At 40.6% G+C, this 19,633-nt stretch overlaps 1 protein-coding gene across 2 annotated transcripts in view; it reads right to left on the bottom strand.

Moving 5' to 3' along the window:
- The window catches only part of PSD3 (pleckstrin and Sec7 domain containing 3), a 614,599-nt gene that overhangs the window by 537,905 nt on the left and 57,061 nt on the right, over positions 1–19,633 (bottom strand). The window contains exon 1 of one of the 2 annotated variants that reach the window (XM_045991828.1): positions 6,509–6,768. The exons of the other annotated variant lie outside the window; for it this stretch is intronic. Within the exon in view, the coding sequence (XP_045847784.1) occupies positions 6,509–6,529 (21 nt within the window). The 5' untranslated portion in view covers positions 6,530–6,768. Of the gene's footprint in view, positions 1–6,508; positions 6,769–19,633 lie in introns of those variants that run through there. 2 annotated transcript variants of the gene reach the window in all.

A 19,633-nucleotide genomic window follows, 5' to 3' on the forward strand; every position in this document is an offset into this window, starting at 1 on the left:
AGGGGACTTGAAATTATGAACTATCCACAGCTTGCAACCAAAAAAGTCAACTGCAGTGTTCTTACCATTGCCGTAAGTTCTCAAACAACTCATTATTAATGTAATAGTAGACTCAGCAAGACACTCAAGCTTTTCCATTTTATCTAAGGTTTTCTTCCATCTTGCTGAGTACTGTCAACTGCAAGCTACCTGTTCCACAATTTGTTCTTTTTCTTTTCCGGACTAGTTCCTACTGTCAAATACATTTTTCTTCCTTCTCATACCTTTCAAAGATTTTACCTCCACTTTCATTTCCATTTAAATCCCATGCTTCCATACACTCTCACTACTTTTGTATGATCTGACACGACCAGGTAAATATGTGCAAAACTAAGAACATAGCAAAGCCTCATTAGTGAACACATCATAAGGAACCAGATGCTCAAGTGGGAAATGACTGCCCAGGACAGCCAATGCTATCTGTTAGTGTATTTTTGCTCTAGAGCTGTGTTATCCAACATATTGGATGTCATATCCACATAAGGCTATTTAAATTCACCTAAATAAATAAAATTTAAAATTCCTAAATCTCACTAGCTACATTCCAACTGCTCTCAGTAGGTATACGTGGCTACTGACTACCATACTGGACAGCACAGATATAGAATATTGCCAGGGTGCCTGGGTGGCTCAGTGGGTTAAAGCCTCTGCCTTCAGCTCAGGTCATGATCCCAGAGTCCCGGGATCAAGCCCCACATCGGGCTCTCTGCTCGGCAGGGAGCCTGCTTCCTCCTCTCTCTCTGCCTCTCTCTCTGCCTACTTGTGATTTCTGTCTGGCAAATAAATAAATAAAATCTTAAAAAGAAAAAAAAGAATATTGCCATCATAGCAGAAAGTTCTATTTAACAATATTGATAGGACAGAACTCCATGGATTCTATAAAAGTTTTTTTAAGTTCAGGGTTCTTAGGTACATTGTCAGTATTGACAGATTGTGAGGTCTGACTCTCAGAAGTACCGAAATGTCTCTGAATGTTCTTGGCAGGTTTTCTTAGTGGTCAGTGGACAAGTTTTTTAGAGCCTAACATAGATCTTAGCACATCACATGATAAGTACTTAACATCTCCTGAATGAATGAGTAGCATATTAATGTCTGTACTTCAGTTTCTGCCTTATTTTACTAAGCAATGGAATTTTTCCTAACACAGGGGATTTTTACAGGAAGAAAGAAGCATCAGCAGAAGGGGCAAGCAGCTCATACACCCTTTGAAACCACTAGAAATAAAGCTGAAAATAAACACCTGCCCAGAGCAAACTTTGATACTCAAATGAAAAGTTTCAGCCCCAAGGAAATATCTCGCTTCTTTAAACTCATGACTTTTAGAGACATGAAGGAAAGATCAGGAGAGATGCTATGAAAGATCACACAGCCTGTTGGTCATTTCAGTATTTTCCTAATATAATTTTGTTAGAAAATATTATTAGTCAGAAAGGCAGCAATCATATAACTCCACTGTCAATGTCACTCACTCTTGTACCTAGATTTCTCTTTCCCCCAGTGTCCTATGAGTCTATACTCATGTCCTATGAGTCTATACTGTGTCTATCAAATAAGTTCTTGGAAAGGATTACAAAAAAAACATAAAAATTCAGAAAAGGGTATAAATTTTCACATACCGAGAAAAGTGGTGCCATTGGTCCTTAACTAATAATCTCCTGAAGTCCAAACAAAAGCTACAGCTTCTATTTACATTTTTCTACTTGCCTTGTCCACAGAACAAATAGCCACAGGAAGAACCAAGCTGCTCCATTTCTATAATTCACTTTTTCTTAGCAAATGTCTGGGAACAGAAGGTAAGAGAAAAGGGAGCAGCTGCCGCCTGATCTTTTTATTAATGCCCTCAGCTCATTCTCCATTCCCCTTCTCATTGTTTCAGGTTCCTTTTCTCAACAACCTAAGTCCTAGCTCATGGGAAGAAAAAAACAGCCTTCTCTGTGTCAATACCCACAATTACCAAAAAAAAAAAAAAAAGTCTAGTTTACTTCTATGAGGTGATATAATTATAAGTTAAAATAGATGAGCCTTACATTCAATTTTAAATTGTGAATCTGCTTTATTTTGAATTCCAATCAATTGCTTATAATTACACAGAACTCCTTACATAATCCATTTAGTGATCCCTTTAGAAATTAGGAGTGATTTTGAAAGAAAATTACAGGGGCGCCTGGGTGGTTCGGTGGGTTGAAGCTTCTGCCTTCGGCTCGCGTCATGATCCCAGGGTCCTGGGATGGAGACCCACATCAGGCTCTCTGCTCCGCGGGGAGCCTGCTTCCTCCTCTCTCTCTCTGCCTGCCTCTCTGCCTAGTTGTGATTTCTCTCTGTCAAATAAATAAAATATTTTTTTTTTTAATTTAAAAAAAAAAAGAAAATTACACAACTTCCATCTCTTGGGCCAAACTACAATCCTGGTCCTACCACTTAAGCCAACATATATATAAAATAATGGCTGTTGATAAGTCATCTAATTTCAGATTCTAAGACCTACAGAATCTAAATATGTGAGCCAAAACGTTCAGTTTCAGCAACACACAATACTAACTTTGAGGACATAAAAGCAGAACAGTCGTAGTTAAGAAAACTGGACTGTTGAATTTAAACCTCATTCTGCCACTTATTAGCTGTGTTACTTAACCTCTCCAGACTTCAGAGTGGAGATAATGACAGTACTGACCTCATGGGGTTGTCATGGGGACTAGAGGAGGTAATATGTCAAAGCACACAGTAAGATCTCAATCAGCATTAGGAATGATGGTAACAATGCATCTCCGGAAAACTTGAACTAGCTTTTCTAAAATGCTTAAAATAAGCATTTTCCAGAAGTTAGGACTTAAGATGAAACTTAAAGGAAAATATTGCTGCTCGACAACCCAAATGAAAATACTCTGTAAGAAAAGAGTCCAGGCTTGGGTCAAAATGCTTACTTTTCCACTTACCCTAAATCCCTAACTCCAAGAATAAACTTGAAAACCATCCATCAACATGTACAATTGCTCTGACTCATATCACTGATTTGTGGCCAAAGAAAAGGGAGTTTCACACTAGACAGTTATTCAAAGTCAAGCAAGCCCCAAGAAATGAGTGGCAGGCCCTGGCCAGAGCCTGACACCCACACAGAAGAAAAGGCAAGGAGCTAGTGACTCCCTCACACCACAAATTTGCCCAAGAGAAAAAATGTTTCACTACCTCTGTGCCCTGGATTGTCAACAAAGTCACTGCCAATTAGGCACCAACTGGGCCCCAGTTTATTGACCTTCTGGGCCCAGCAAAAAAAAAAACAAGGACTGCAGGGACATGTGCTATTTTTATATAAATAAGATAGCATAAGCAAAGATTCATTATAGTTGAGTTACACCTTACTTTTGAAGAGGCATGGAAATCTGGTGATCTGGATTTAAGAATAACTTAAATTTTAACTCCAGGCTGTAAGCTATCTTTTTTCTCCACTGTAAACTGCAACACTGATTGACATTGCCACTGTAGCCACTGCAACTAGCACTAATTTGCAGCATGTGAAAAATGTCTTTGGAAAATGGTCTTGTAACTCTGAAACAAAGGAAAAGTACAAAGGGACACACTCTCAAAATGTCACTACGAAAATTCTTTCCCGCAAGCCTCTGAGTACACAATATCACAAACAACACAAACTGTCCAAGTACAGATACTCTGAACAAATGATCTGGAGAAATTCATCTGGATCCTGCTCTCCTCTAACATACGGTTAGGCTGGTTTAACTGTAAAAGAATTCAGAAAGAACTAAAAGGCAGTATTCAAGATAAATCACTTCCACTCTCAGCAAAGGGAAACTAAGGACTTCTGTGTTTGGCCCAGACTACAGGAGAAGAATCCCTAACTGTTGAGAACCCACAAAACAACAGTGATTTAAAGCTAGACTAGATCCCTAACCTTCTGTGAGCCTGGCTCATATCCTGAAGTAAGTGACCTTGGGTCACCTACTGATCACTAGATTATTTTTCACAGACTGTCTAAACTTCAATCATGTCTGAATTCATTTCTAAAAATTGGAAAGGATCACCATCCACTGCTCTCCTCCTAATCCTAACCCAAGATCAAAGATATGCTCTTTTCATAACTGCCATATGAGAACATATCTCAGGTAAACCTCAAACAAACCAATCTGGAGGCCAAAGCACATACACATTTTAATGTTCACATGGTTTTCCCCTCAGCTCAACCATGACTGTGATTAACCCATTTTCACACTGGCATGTTAGTTTATATTTAAGACAGGACAGATGATTCCAGAATTTCTAAAGAAAAAAAAAATCACCTCTAAAAGTAGTAACACCTTGACATTTTTTTTAATGTAATGTCAGACTAAATCCCATTCATATTTTCCATCAGGATTAGCAAACAAATATAGAAATACCAAGTTTTTTAAAAAGTGAATAGAGCCACTTACTGAAAGTATCTCTGAATTTTCCTTTTCCAATGAACTGATTTTCTGTCTTATTTTTATTTCCAAATTCCCAAGATTTACTAGCCTAAAAGGATTTCAAAGTTATCCCATTTTTTAACTGCTGCTATTTAATTAAAAGCAAAACTGAACCTCTTAAGTACAATGTACATTAAAATAAAGCAAGCATTATTCTTTGTTCACAAATGAAGTAAAGACTGTCAACAAAAATTTTTTAAAGCCAACACAAATTGAGATTTGCAAATCAAGCTTCTTATGCTTGCATTTTTAAAAATAACATTCAACTGTAGAATTTCACCTTTAAATAAGGTTATTTTAGCTTTGCAGCCTAACTGCTCTTGCATATTCAATGGCCAGGATAAGAGTGATGACCCCTTCACAAACACAAATTGAGAGACAGTCAGAATGTGAAGTTAAGAGTGCATCACTAAATAAGTAAAGCATATACATGTTTAAGCATGTTACCATAAAATGCTAGTGTTAGATGGCTGGGGAAAGCATCTACCCAATCCCCTCAACCTACAAAGGAAGAAATTTTAGCTAGAGGTTAAATGATTTGCCCAAGACAACAGCAAAAATTCAGTCAGTAACAAAACCTATAAGCCAGTGTCCCCACCCAAGTGCCCTCCAGGGTACCACTCTGCTCCTTTAAGTATAAAAAGCATAGGTTAATGAAATATCTGGCAAGACACATCATGTATTTGTGATATAATCTGTGAATGGATATAAGAAAGTTGTTAGAAGGACATGTATCCAGCCACTAAAAATGGGTTGGGAAGATGTGAATTGATTCTGTATTGTGTTGCTGGTTCTGCGGAGCATGTTGAATTTTCAAGAGAAATTTAATGACTTTTTAAAAAAAATCTCTTGACTTATAAATACTCTAAGAAAGGATGGAAGAAAGCATTTCTTGGAATAGGACAGAGAGTGTATTCCTCTTCCTTCAGCAAGGAAACATCCTTTCCCCCACACAAAAAGACAGCCAAACCCTCACCACTTCAAGGTCCAGCTCAGCTGCCAGCTCCTCTGCGAGGGCTTCCAAGCTCTCCTGGGTCTTGGTTCCTCCATGGTAACCTCTGCAAAAGTCTCTCCTACTAGAAAGCAGTTCCTTGACAGCGGAAATGCTGTCTTATTGACCTGGCTCCTGGGCTTTGCAAAATCCTTTGTATATACTGAATTATAGTTAATGAAACGATGCATTCTTTCAGAATCCCATTTGGTGTAATTTTCAAGATCTGCCTTTTCCCTAGACCCACACCTGGACCCACTGAAGTGTTACTCTGGAGTGGAAACCCTGCATCCCACTGTCAGGTAAACCAGCTTCTATAAAATAAAATCGTAGCGCCCTTCACATCTGTGCGCTTAACGTCCTTTTAGCCCCGAGGAGAACGGTGGAACTAAACATTTAAATCAACGACGACGACATTCTAAACCCCCGTTCTCGAAGTATTAACCTGAAATTTTTTTAAATCTCAGAACATCATTTGCTAGAACTTAAGCTGAAAACAGCAGGTAAAAGTTAAATGCATGTAAAACAGAATGAGATGTTTTTAAAAGCTACTGAGAATATCAGATCAAATAAGCTTCCCGTTTGCTCGCTCACTGCACGTTTGTTCTGGGTTTTGTTGTTGTTGCTGCTGTTGTTTCTTAAAGAAAGAAACGCGACAGCCCCTAAACGCAGGAGCTGACTTGGGCAGAGTACAAACTGGCGCATTAAGTCCCTTTAGTGCTTTCCTCTCTTCGATCATCGAGCAAGGACGAGTCCTCTGGCTTCTCTTCCAAGTCAGATTTTCAAAGCTGAGGGTGGAATTAAAACCCCTGAACCTTCACACCACAAAGCTGACCCTTCTGGGTTCCTGACACCCACAAAGAAAGAGCAAAAGGGAGAACAGTCACCAGAACCTGACATCAAGGCACAGACACCAGTGGCCCAGGGACTAAGACGCGACAAAGCCAATCAAACCCGCGACCGACGGCGAGCGCCGCGACCAGCCCCACACGCCCTTCAGCCCCCGGCGGTCCTCGAGCCTCACCGCGGCGTTTCTTCCTTCCATTTTCCATCGCCCGCGCCCAAACTGCCGCCGGGCGCTCCCGAATCGGGGAGCCTCGGGCGCGACTACTGGCGGGCGGCCGGCGCCGCGCGCTCTTTGTTGGGCTCCCGGGACCGCCTCGTCGCAGCGGGCGCGCAGCCCGGCGGAGGCGACGGCACTGCGCACCCTGGCGGAGGCTCCCGAGGCCTTTCGCCCGCCCGCGCCTCAGGACCCCTGAGAAGGTCGGAGAGCGGGCTGCGGAGATCGGCGGGGGGCGGGGCAGGCTCCGGGGGGCGGGGAGAGGGCGGGAGAGCGGGAAGGAGTAACTTCCCGAGGGCGGGAGGGTGTGGGAGGGGAGGCGGAGGGGGCGGGGCTCCCAGGGCGAGCGGGGCGGGGCCCCGGGCCCTCTGTCGCTAGGTGCCCGGCGCTCGCCCCCCGCCCCCGCCGCCAGTCAGAGTGCGGAGTCCCGCCTGTTGCTTTGTCTTCCTCCGCTACAGTTTTGCCACCTGAGGAAAGTGAGAGGCGCGTTCCGGGGAGCTTTCTCACGGGAAGGGCAGTGTGTGTGAAGGGTCCGCGAGGAGAAGGCGCGCCGGGCCGCGAGTCGGCCGGGACATGCGCCCCACCAGGGTCCGGACTGGCCGGGGGGCGCCGAGGGAGGCCCTTCAGGTCGGGGTTGGGGTGTGTTTGCCTCTTCGGGGGCTCCGAGGGCAACTAATCGCCGCCAGAGTCCCGGCGACCTGCCCACCCGCCGCCCCATGTGCTGTCCCCTCCCCTCAGGAGAGTCTCGCCTGGCGGATTAGCGCTCTCGGCTCCCGGCAGTCGCGTCTCGGGACCGTCCCACACTGAACGTGCCCGCAAGGGGAGCGCTCGCTTAAGAACCGCATTTTCCATGGAAAGTGCCAAAGTCTCGTTCAGTTTCCCTCTAGCTCTCGGTCGTGTGTGGCGAAGGCGGGGCCTGAAGGGGCGCCTCCTCCGGACGAGGAAGAGGGCGATCTGGAAACCCTGCTGTGCGAGGTCTGTCGCAAGCCTAAGGCGCTTCACCCGCCCCTTCGATTCTCGCCGGGTCCACTTGGACGCAGAAGTGCACGCGGCCAGATGCCTGGTGCTTACGGTCTCTTTGCGCCGCAGTTCTAGGCCACGGAGGCCAGTCTTGCCGCTTGTAATCGCTAGAAGGTGTCTAAATAAAGGAAAGTGGCTAAAAACCGTTGACCTAGCGTTAAATCTTCTGTGCTCAGCCGGAAGTGTGCGGTGCGGACGAGGGTGGGCGAGGTCCCCTGTTCCCGTGATTCAGCCCCAGGTACCCAGCCAGACACCTCCGGTTCCGCGGAGTCTCTCTACAGCCCCCCTGTTGGATATACCCCAAAAGGGCGGACTCAAGGCCAACGCTCTTGCATGTGATCCGCATCGGGTCCACACGAAACACAGGTCCCTGGCCTCACTAATGCTGGAACTGCAAACCAATCCCGGCCGCATGGCAGGAGCTCTCCGGCCCGGCTCCCAGCCGGGTCAGTGTCTCCCACACTGAGTGTCCTGGGAAGCCACAGTCTCCGTTCGTTTCTTGGGACAGGAGTTAGTTAGGTCACCATCCTCAGTATTTTCCAGCTACAGGGAACAATTTCAAATACCTCAATGGGGCCCCTGGAAGTCCCTTCACTAGGCTTAGAATTAGAGAGTAGTACTAGAATGAGGAGTAGCGCTAGGTTCCCACTCTCCTCATACTCTCACTTCTTTTCATAGCTTTGATCCGACTGTAGGACCCAATATTGTGGAACAGGGCCTTGGGACCATTTCCTTAAAAATCTGCATATGGGGTAGAGGTTTATCTGACATTCACTCTGATATCCTTTGATATCTATTGCCTTGACACCTCAACTGAACCTGAGACAGAGCCTTATTCCACCACCCTCTTACACTTCTTAGCTTGAAACAGTCCTAACACTTTATTTTCTCACTGTAAATATGTGTGCACGTATATTTACATAGACATTTAAGTATCCACATTATATATTGTACCTCCGGATACAACTCATTTTCATTGTAGATTCATTGAAGGTGATGATTCTGAAAGTTTTGGCACGCTTGTGGACAGATTTCACTGGAAAAGATCCCATATCTACATATATCCCAATATACCATAATCACATTGCACATATTGAGACCATTCATATTACATATTCCTCGTACATATCCTGTCCAATTTGATAACTACTAGTCACATGTAGCCTTTAAATTTAAACGAATTAAAATTCAGTTTTTAGCCATATTTCAAATGTGGCTAATGACTCCTAGACAATGCAGACAGAACATAGCCATCTTCATAAGAGTTTTGTTGACAGCCCTGACTCACGCAGGGTTTGGCAAATAGGTGGCACTGAATAAATGACAAATGAAAGTTCAGTCCAAGAATACCATATAACTGATCTATTTTTCTGAGAAGATAAAACTTTTTAGTGCAATGCTATGGACCAGCTCAACAATTAAAAACAAAAACCAAACCTTCACATAGCTACAGCTGCTTTTCTTCCAACTTCACCAGAAAATGCTTTATCATTAGGATAATTGCTGAAAATGTTTGGGAAAAAGTCCCTATTTCCCTCAAAAAACAAATCACTATTTTCAGAATCATTCAACAAATGAAAAGGAATTGTTTCAAAAGCAGTGTTTGTATTGAAGGGGGATTCCACGGAAAACATTTCTTTGCTGAAATAAGCATTTCACTTATAATATTTTTTTACATTGTATAAATGACCTATGGAAATTACCAATGCTGTGTGCCTTCAAAATGTAAAAGTAACCAGGCATTTCTCCAAGAAGAAAGCATAACATAGTAACAGTCTGCTCTACAGTCAGTGATGAGAGGAAACAATGAAGATGACCCCAGGAGCCTCTAGAATATTGAACAAGAATCAGACAACAGGGTCTCAACCCACTCACTGTCTAACCATGGAATGGGACCTTCTTTTTTTTTTTTAATATTTTATTTATTTGACAGAGAGAAATCACAACTAGGCAGAGAGGCAGGCAGAGAGAGAGAAGGAAGCAGGCTCTCCGCGGAGCGGAGAGCCCGATGCGGGGCGGAGAGCCCGATGCGGGGCGGAGAGCCCGATGCGGGGCGGAGAGCCCGATGCGGGATGGAGAGCCCGATGGATCGGAGAGCCCGATGCGATGCGGGGCGGAGAGCCGGATGCGGGGCTCGATCCCAGGATACTGGGATCATGACCTGAGCCGAAGGCAGAGGCTTTAACCCACTGAGCCACCCAGGCGCCCCTGGAATGGGACCTTCTTATACTTAGGCCTTCATTTCCTTTCCTATGACTGGGAAAGATTGGCCTTCCCACTTGAAAAATGGTAGCACTTGGGAATTTAAAGAGCTTCCAATTAAAAGTATTCTGTATTTTCATGATCCTCAGTCTTTTTGCCAAGTCTTAAAAGTAACAGTGGCAAACTCCAGGAGCTGAATGCTCTGAATTGTGACTCCAAGAAATCCAGAGCAGACAGCACTTTCCAGAGGATATGCACAACACCTTATTCATCTATTCATTCACTCATTCATTCATTCATTCACTTACTTTCTGTCTCCATCACAGAACATATTGACTAGCACAGAGAAAGTACTCAACAAATGTTCACTAAATGAACAAATGAAGAAAAGAATCCTCTCTCCTTGTTTTGGGAACGACTAAACATGTTTAAGAATTCCTTTGCTTTCAGTGACTCTATAGAGAACAATGTTGGTAAGCACTATCAACAAAGATGTAAGAGAACTTTGAATAGAACTCTCCTCACAAAATACATGCATTATAAACTCTTAAAAATTTCCATAAATTTAAATGTTTCTGAAAGGAGAAAGATCTATCAGTTTTCTATTTCCCATAAAGACTCTCATTCTAGATACAACTGCTGAATTACTTGCAGGAAGTGACACGTTCTGAGGCTGAATTCCAGCAGAGTGGCTCTTTTTGAGTTACTTCATCTCTAAGATCTGTGAGACCAGCTATTTTGGTCTATTGATTCATATAAATCCAGCCAGGAATCCTGGAGGAAAGGGTCTTTCCCTTTAACATCAGCCTTATTGAGGTACAATTTATATACAGTAAAGTTCAATAATTTTAAGTATTATGACACTGTGATTTATAAGAAATTATGTATTTCATCTTTGTCCTCGTTCCTGGAACAGAGCATCCTAAAACCCTCAAAATTTCCTAAGGGACTAGAGCTTTAAAATACCTTTTGGGGCACCTGGGTGGCTTAGTCAGTTAAGCGTCTAACTTTGGCTTAGGTCATGATCCCAGGATCATGGCATGGAGCCCAGTCTCTGGCTCCCTGCTTCACAGGGAGTCTGCTTCTCCCTCTCCGTCTGCCCCTCTCCCCCATCTTGTGCTTTGTCTCTCACTCCTCTCACATAAATAAATAATTTTTTTCTAAAAAAAAAGTCTTTTGTTTGTTAATGAGGTAACTTTTGGACCTCACCTGAAGTTGGGACTTGGTTTGTTGCCAGGAGAACCAACAACCTTGTGACTATAGGGTTGGAAATTTCTTTTTTTTTTTTTAATTATTTTTATTTATTTGACAGAGAGAGATCACAAGTAGACAGAGAGGCAGGCAGAGAGAGAGAGGGAAGCAGGCTCGCCGCTGAGCTGAGAGCCCGATGCGGGACTCGATCCCAGGACCCCGAGATCATGACCTGAGCCGAAAGCAGCGGCTTAAACCACTGAGCCACCCAGGCGCCCCAGGGTTGGAAATTTCAATACCAACTCCTGACCTGTAGGAAGGGGAGAGGGGCTGAAGTTTGAATCGTTGCCCAAAACTAACGAACTAATCAATCGTGCCTATATAATGAAGCCTCCATAAAAACCAAAAAGCACAGATTCGGGAGCTTCCGGGTTGATGAACGTTTGGAGATTCCGAGAGAGTGGCTTACTCAGAGAGGACATGGAGGCTTGGTGCTCTTTCCTCACACTTTGCCCTTTGCATCTCTTCCACCTGGCTATCACTCAGTCCTATCCTTTAATAATAAACTGGTAATCTAGTAAATACACTGTTCTCTGAGTTATGTGAGCTGCTCTAGCAAATTAACTGAAACTGAGGTGGAGGTGGTGAGAAACTTCAGTCTACAGCAGTTTGGGCAGAAGCCCGAATGGCAACCTGGACTTACGGTTTCTGAAGGGAAGGGGGCAGTCTTGCCATAAGTCCCTTAAGACCTGAGTCCTTTATATTTTATGATGTTGTCTCCAGGTAGATAGTGTCAGAATTGAGTTGAATTATAGAATACCCAGCTGATATGGGAGAATTGCTTGGTGATATGGGGGGAAACTCATATATGTTGGAACTGGTGATCAGAATTGTTAAGTATATGATTCAGTGAGTTCTGGCAAATGTATAGAGTTGTGTAAATCACTACTACAATCAAGATATTTTGCCTCCACCCTCCCAACCCCCACCGCCAAAGTTCCAAGCCTCTTTGCAGTCAATCCCTCCCTCCAAACCCTGGATCCTAGCAACTACTGATCTGCTTTTTTGTTTTGCCCTTATAAAATTCCACATAAATGGAATCACATAATAAGACATTTTTTGCTGTCTACCTTCTTTCACATAGCATAATTCTTTTAATATTCATGCATTTTTTTAAATAGAATGCCCAGTGTGGGCCTCAAATTCATGACCCTGAGATCAAGAGTCACATACTCTACCACTGAGCTAGCCAGTTACCCCCCATGCATGTTTCTCTATGGGTCTGTAGTTTATTCCTCTTTATTGTCCAGTAGTGTTCCATTGCATGGATACATAACTTGTTTCTTTACCTTTGATGGACATTTGTGTTGTGTCCAGTTTTTGGCTATTATAAAGAAAATGTATGACTATATATGTTCAAATTTTTTTGTATATGTATGTTCTTTCTTGGATACTCAGATATTATATTGCTGCTTATGTGATATATGTATGTTTATTTAAAAAGAAATACCAAATAGTTTTCCAAATTGGCCATATTATTTTACATTCCCATTTGCAAGGTTTGAGAGCCCCGTATTCTACATTGTTGCCAACATTTGGTATTATCAATTTCTTTTTTCAATTTTGGCTTTTTGTGTGTGTAGTTAGTAGGCTGTCACTGTTGTTTGACTAGCATGTCTTAATGATGGATGGTATTGAGCATCCTTCTACGTGCTTATTTCCAATTTCTATGTCTTCTTTCCTAAAGTGTGTGTTTAAAACTTTTGCCCATTTTTTAAAATGGATTATTTTTGTCTTCTTATTATTGAATTTTAAGAATTCTTATATATCCTGAATACAAGTTCCATGTCAGATACATATTTTGTAAATATTTTCCTTCTGCCTCTGTCTTGCCTTTTCATTTTCTTAAGTTTCTTTGAAGAACAGAAGTTTTTAATCTAAATGAAGTCGAATCTACCACTTTTTTCTCTTATGATTTATGTTTTTAGTGTCCTAAGATATCTTTGCCTAACATAATGTCAGAAATATTTCCCCTATGTTTGTTTCCAGAAGTTTTATGGTTTTAATTGTTATGTTTACATTATGACTTAATTTTTATATATGGTATAAGTTAAGGGTCTTCCCATATGGATAGCCAGTTGTTCGTTATTCTAATACTGTTCATAAGATTATCTTGAGATGGGGTAGTGTAAATATTTTAACTTTGTTCTTCCTTTTCAAAATTGTTTTGCCTCCTCTAGGTTTTTTGTATTTCCATGTAAATTTGAAAATCAACTAGTCAGTTTCTTTAAAATTTAAGATTTTGATTGGGATTGTACTGCATCTATAGGTCAATTTGGAGAGAACTGAAAAATCTCAACAGCACTTAGTCTTCTGAAGTGTGAAGATGTTATATATACATCCATTTATTAAGATCTCCTTTGATTTCTTTCATCAGTGTTATGCAGTTTCTAGTGTATAGTATTTGCACATATTTTATTAAGTTTATACCCAACTGTCACATGATTTTTCATGGTATGTAAATGTTATTATTTTCTTGATTATAGTCTCAAATATTTTGCTATTAATACAGAGAAACAAATTTTGTTTTTGTATATTGATCTTGTGTTTTGTGACTTTGCTAAACTCATTTATTCTACTAGCTTTTAAATAAATTCCTTACAGTGTTCAACATAGCTGATCATGTCTTTTGTGAAAGAAGATAGTTTTACTTCTTTCTTTCTTACACTGATCAGGAACTTTAGTACAGTATTAAATCAAATTGTAAGAATTCTTGCTTCATTTCTGATCTTAGGGAGAAGTCATCTGTTTTTCCCTATTATGTGTGATGGTAGCTACAAGTTTTAGTAGATGATTTTTATCAGGTTGAGGAAAATCTCCTACTATTCCCAGTCTACTGTGATTTTTTTCTTTCTTTCTTTTTCTTTTTTTAATCATGAATGGGTTTTTAATTTTGTCAATTTTTTTTGCATCTATTGAGGATTTCATATGATTTTTCTTTCTTGTGCTCTAATCTCAGAAAATTACACTGAGAGATGTCCAAATGTTAAACCAACACTACATTTGAGATAAACCTCCTTTGATCACCATATATTACTGCATTAATCTGCTAAAACAACTATAACAGAATACTACAGATGTTGTGGTTTAAACAACAAAAATGTATTTTCTCACAGTTCTGAAGTCCAAGAGTAAGGTCCCAGTAGGGTTTGTTTCTAGTGAGATCTCTCTTCTGGGCATGCAGATACCACCTTCTTACTATATCCTCACATGGTCTTTCCTCTGTGTTTGCACACTCCTGGAGTCTCTTCCTCTCTTGTAAGGACACCAGTCTTATTGGATTAGGTCCCCACACTTACGATCTCATTTAACCTTAAAAATCCCTCTCTCCAAATATAATCACATTGGGCTTAGGACTTCAGATTTGTTTTTTTTTTGGGGGGGGGACATAATTTAGTTCATAACAATTATATCTTTTATATGTTTCTGAATCCAATTTGCTAATTATTTATACTATCATTGTGATATGTTATTGAAGGATATTGGCCTGACATCTCCTTTCTTGTACTATATCTTTCTGATTTGAATATCAGAGTAATGGTGGCCTCATAAAACAGTTGGGAAGTTGTTTTCTTCTCTCCTACTTTCTAAAGGAGTTTGTGTAGATCAGTATTATTTCTTCCTCAACTGTTTGGTACAATTTACCTGTAATGCCATCTGGACTTGGAGGTTTTTTTGGAGAAGGTTTTTAATTACAAAGTTAATTTCTTAAAAAAAAATACATGTATATGTATGTGTGTATATATATATATACACACACACACACACACACAATTAAATGTAGTAATAACATACAAAATATGTATGGTTATCTATTTCAGCTTATCTAGTTCTTGAGTGAACTCCTAAAGAACTGGTCCATTTTATCTATGTTGTCAAAATCCATTGGAATAAATTTTTTCATTGCATGTCCTTATTATCCTTTTAATATCTCTATGATCTCTAGACATGTTAACACTTTCATTCTTGACATTGGTCATTTGTGTCTTCTCTCTATTTTCTCCTCATCAGTTTAGCTAGAACCTTGTCAATTTTATCGATTTCCTCTAAGAATCAACTTTTTTGTTTCATTTATAGTCTATATTATTTTTCTATTTCCTATTTTACTGATTTCTGTTTTTATTGTTTTTGTTCCCAGTCTTTTGTCACAGTGACAGCCACACTTCCTGGAGTAGCAGTCTCATGAGTGGTTGGGACCGACCCAACATCATGTCCCACAAACAAGACCAAAATGTTATGGATTTCAGCAGTTCTGTGCAACTGGACCAGAGTTGTCATCACACAGTGTTGTTAGAGAGAAGGAAAATAAAAATGAGAAAAATGATGAGAAAGAAGTTTCCAGTGTTTAAAACCTAGATCAGTTCCCTGCTTGCTCACTGACACAAGAGTTAAACAACAAGGTAAAAGTTGATATAAATATTTAGGGAAATGTGATTATATCAGAGAGCATTCTGGATATTAAGGGAAGTAATTTGTAATTTTAGAACACAGTGAACCACAGACTTTAGGAAACCAGTTGGAAAAAAAAAATCTCCATTTGGAAAATGACCTAAGGGGTCTCAGAGGAAAACCCAGCAGAGAATAGATTGTCAAAATTAGTGGATTTCCCCCCACCCCAGAATTAAAGCTATTTAAGGGCAAAAGTCTGAAAGAGAAAAGTTTTCTCTATACAATACCCTTTAACCAGTAATACTATGTCACCAACATAGTCACCCAAGCATTACATTATAGCAAGAATCCAGTGTAGAATAAAAGTAGAAGTCCTTACTCCTTCCCTTCCCAAAAAATCATATGGACCTAGGAATCATCTGTTTCAACCTCATCCTCAAAGCAGGAAGCCCTTATACAATATTTTTAAGAGGTGACCATTCAGTTTCTGCAGCATTACTTCTGGAGATAGAGAAGTGAGTCATTGCCTCACAAAGCAACCCATTCCATTTTTAACAATCTTCCACTAATAAAGTGGTAACACTCATGCATTACTTAATATGTACTAGGCATGGGCTTGAGTGCCTTCTTAGTACACTACTTTGGTAATTCCCACATGATCCCATGCAAGAGGTCTGTGGCTGAGAGTAGGTAGCCTGACCTATGGAAGGGACAGATTTAAGCATACTCTGACTCCAGAACATGTGCCATAACCACTATGCTGTGATGCCTCAGATCATACTTCCTGTAGATTCCACAATGCTCTATGGTCTGAACCTCAGAGGATAAACCATCAGTCCAATTCCTCTTCCCTTCTGCCAACCATTAGACACTTGAAGATGGTGACTGTGTCATCTTCCCCTTCCTCCATAACTCCTCTTTTTACTGTTGATTTAACAGAATATTTTTTAGTAGCCTCTGTCATTCTGATGACCCTATCCTCAGGATGGGTACCCAGGAAGAAACATAATAGATAAGATATAAACAGAGTAACAATTATAGATGAAATTTTTATTTTTAGCTATCAGAGTCAGTAAAAAAAAATTTTTACATGTAACAAACATAAAAATTATAAATATTTGTTATTGCATGTTTTTATGTGTACTTGCAAATCTTGTTATTAACATAACAACATAATTGTCATTCTAAACACATTATAGTGCTACATAATGATGATTTATTGCCCAAACTGAATTATGTTTCAGGAACTAAGAACAGATTTGATGGAGGCGACTATTTCTGTGTATCTCTATTTACTACCATGGCAACTAATTAAAATAAGTTTGTTTAATTAATTAGGTGTTGGTAAAACACTATAAAGATGAAAACTGCTATTAATAGATCTACAGTGTTTAGTATTGATGCTGGCGATATTATCATAAATGGTAAAATGTTCACAGCCAAAATAGTCCAGTTCATCTCTCTTCTTTCTTCCTTCCTTTCCTTCTTTCTTTCTCTTTCATTCTTTCTTTCTTTATCTTTTTTCCTTCCTTCCTTCCTTCCTTTTTTTCTTTCTTTCTTCCTTTCTTCCTTTTTTCTTTCTTTGAAGTAGGCTCCATACCCTGTGTGGGGCTTGAACTCATGACCTGAGCCAGCCAGGCACCATGACCAATTCATTTTTCATTAACAGTCATAATTTCATTGTTGAATTAGGAAGAAGAATTGTTTAAACTTCTTTGCTTTGCTGTTGTTGTTTATTTTTTTAACAAATTGTGCGGTCTCTCTTTTATACTTCTCTTAGCCAAATCTTAACCAACTCAAATTACACAATCAGGCAAAAGAGAAAATTAATACACAGAGATAACCAAAGTTTCCTGATAAAAAAAGAATATCTTCTGATGGTGGATGTAATGTTTAAATACCACTGCTGAACATTTCAGTTTCTTAAAGCTGAACAAAGGCTATGGAGATCTCCAGGATATAGAGCTGGAAGAATTACCACACCATCTGCGTAGAACTGTTTCCAGAAATGGCACAAGGGGTTGTTTGTGGGAGAGGTTAGCCTCCCCCAATTCTTGATAACCTCTCCTAACTCCCTCCAGTGCTTATGCAGTGAAGGTACAAATAGCCACTTGCCAAGAAGATGTAGCTCCATGACAAGCCTGCAGCATTCCCCTTCAAAAAATTGACCCCCATTGTGTCCTAGATTGAAATTCTGGAGATCCATTGCCTACCTGCCTCCTGCCATGACTTCTTGAGTCTCCAGGGAGATTTTATAGCTGAGCTACTATCATAGAACTTAAAAGTGGCAAGACCCACCAGAGGCCTTTTAACCAGCTTTCTGAATTCTAATAGGTAAGGTAATTTACAAATGAGGAAACACAAAGTTCAGATTACCTGAACTCAAAGAGTATTGAGCTGAACTGGGCTGGATGGCATTACGTGGCTGGGTTTGGAAATCTTATCCACGGGTAGACTGAGAATACCTTTAGCTTTCTTAGCTTAGACCAGATCCATGTACTGCTGCCTGGGTCCATTTAAATCGACTAAATGGACTATCTCATTGTCAGTAATTGAAATGTCCTCCTTCACATGATGGTGGTGAGTAAATGCTCAGGCCTGGGCTCCTCTTTAGGTGGTAGTGCACTCATTACCCACCTAGAGTCAGAACAAGCCAAAGGTGTGAAGAAGGATGAATGTGACTTCAGTATTTCCCTTCCTCTGTTACCTGGTGCTTTCGTTTTGCAACTCTTTAGGACCAGCCCTTTTAGCAGTATCTTACGCTCTGAAGCATCTTCTGTGTTTCAGCCTCTCCTACTGCACATTAGAATTTACCTATCCTTGGGCACCTGGGAGGCTCCGTGGGTTAAAGCCTCTGCCTTCGGCTCAGGTCATGATCTCAGGGTCCTGGGATTGAGCCCTGCGTCGGGCTCTCTGCTCAAGGGGAGCCTCCTCCCCCACCCCACCTCACTCTCCACCTACTTATGATCTCTATCTGCCAAAAAATTAAATAAATAAACAAACAAACAAATAAAAAATCCTTGAGGTCATTCTTTGTGATTCACAAAGAACTGTTACAGACCAGTCATTACCAGTGTCTTTATTCCCAGGTACGTATTTGTTTGAAAGATTCCTTTCTGTCAGGGCACCTGCGTGGCTCAGTCTCTTTTTTTTTTTTTTTTTTTTTAAGATTTTATTCATTTATTCGGCAGAGAGAGATCACAAGTAGGCAGAGAGGCAGGCAGAGAGAGAGAGAGGGAAGCAGGCTCCCTGGTGGCTCAGTCTCTTTAGCATCACACTACTGGTTTTGGTTCAGCTCAAGATCTCAGGGTCCTGAGATTGAACCCTATATTAGACTCCATGCTCAGTGGGGAGTCTTCTTGAGATTCTCCCTCTGCCTGTCCCCTTGCTCTTTTCTCTCTTTCTAAGATAAATAAATAAATCTTTTTTAAAAAAAGAAAAGAAAAAGAATCCTTCTGTCCCTTAAACCTGAGGAGTGAATGAATGTAACCAGTTCAAGGCCCATGGTAAATCAGTGGGAAGAACTTTATATGCTGAAAAATCTAACCTGAAGAAGAAAGGTCTGGCTTGCAAGATATCAAATGGGATGCTTTTCAAATACAGAGTGTATGAAACTACCTGCTAGAGATGTGGAGAGAGTTTAGAGGAGATTGGGCCAGACGGCCTTATCAGATGCTTTCCAACCTGAAATTCTAAAAAGATTGTGTTAAGTCAATAGCCACTTGATTTAATGTTGATCAATGATAACTTAGAGAGACTTTCTCATAGCATGTTGTAGGAATCTATCCTTAGCTCTTTGCAGTGCTTATCAAACTGATCAAGTTATCACTTCAGAGTGTTGGAATTACCAGCTAACATGTAGCATTAGAAGAAATAAGGACTCAAAAACTCTCAACAAGCTGAGGCCATGGACTGATCCGTCAAGGTGACATTGGAATACACTTCTCTTTCTCAAAATATCCACATTTCTTCTCATCCTCATGCTCTGTTCTGTGCTCTTATTTCAAAATCTATCTTCTCTTCCCTGAAACTAAGCCCTGAGCCTGAATTTGTGATCCTTTTTCCTTTCTTTACAGGATTTTTCATTTAAAAGCAGTCTTCACTTGACCCCATTAATTCCCCAAATCTATCTTTCTCCTTCTTTTATATTCTAAAATTTTACCAAGAGAAATAATATCTAACTGTATTAAGTAGTTACTAGGTGTCATGTACTGGACTAAACTATTT

Source organism: Meles meles, chromosome 2, assembly GCF_922984935.1.
Source record: "Meles meles chromosome 2, mMelMel3.1 paternal haplotype, whole genome shotgun sequence".
In the NCBI taxonomy this organism is placed as follows: domain Eukaryota; kingdom Metazoa; phylum Chordata; class Mammalia; order Carnivora; family Mustelidae; genus Meles; species Meles meles.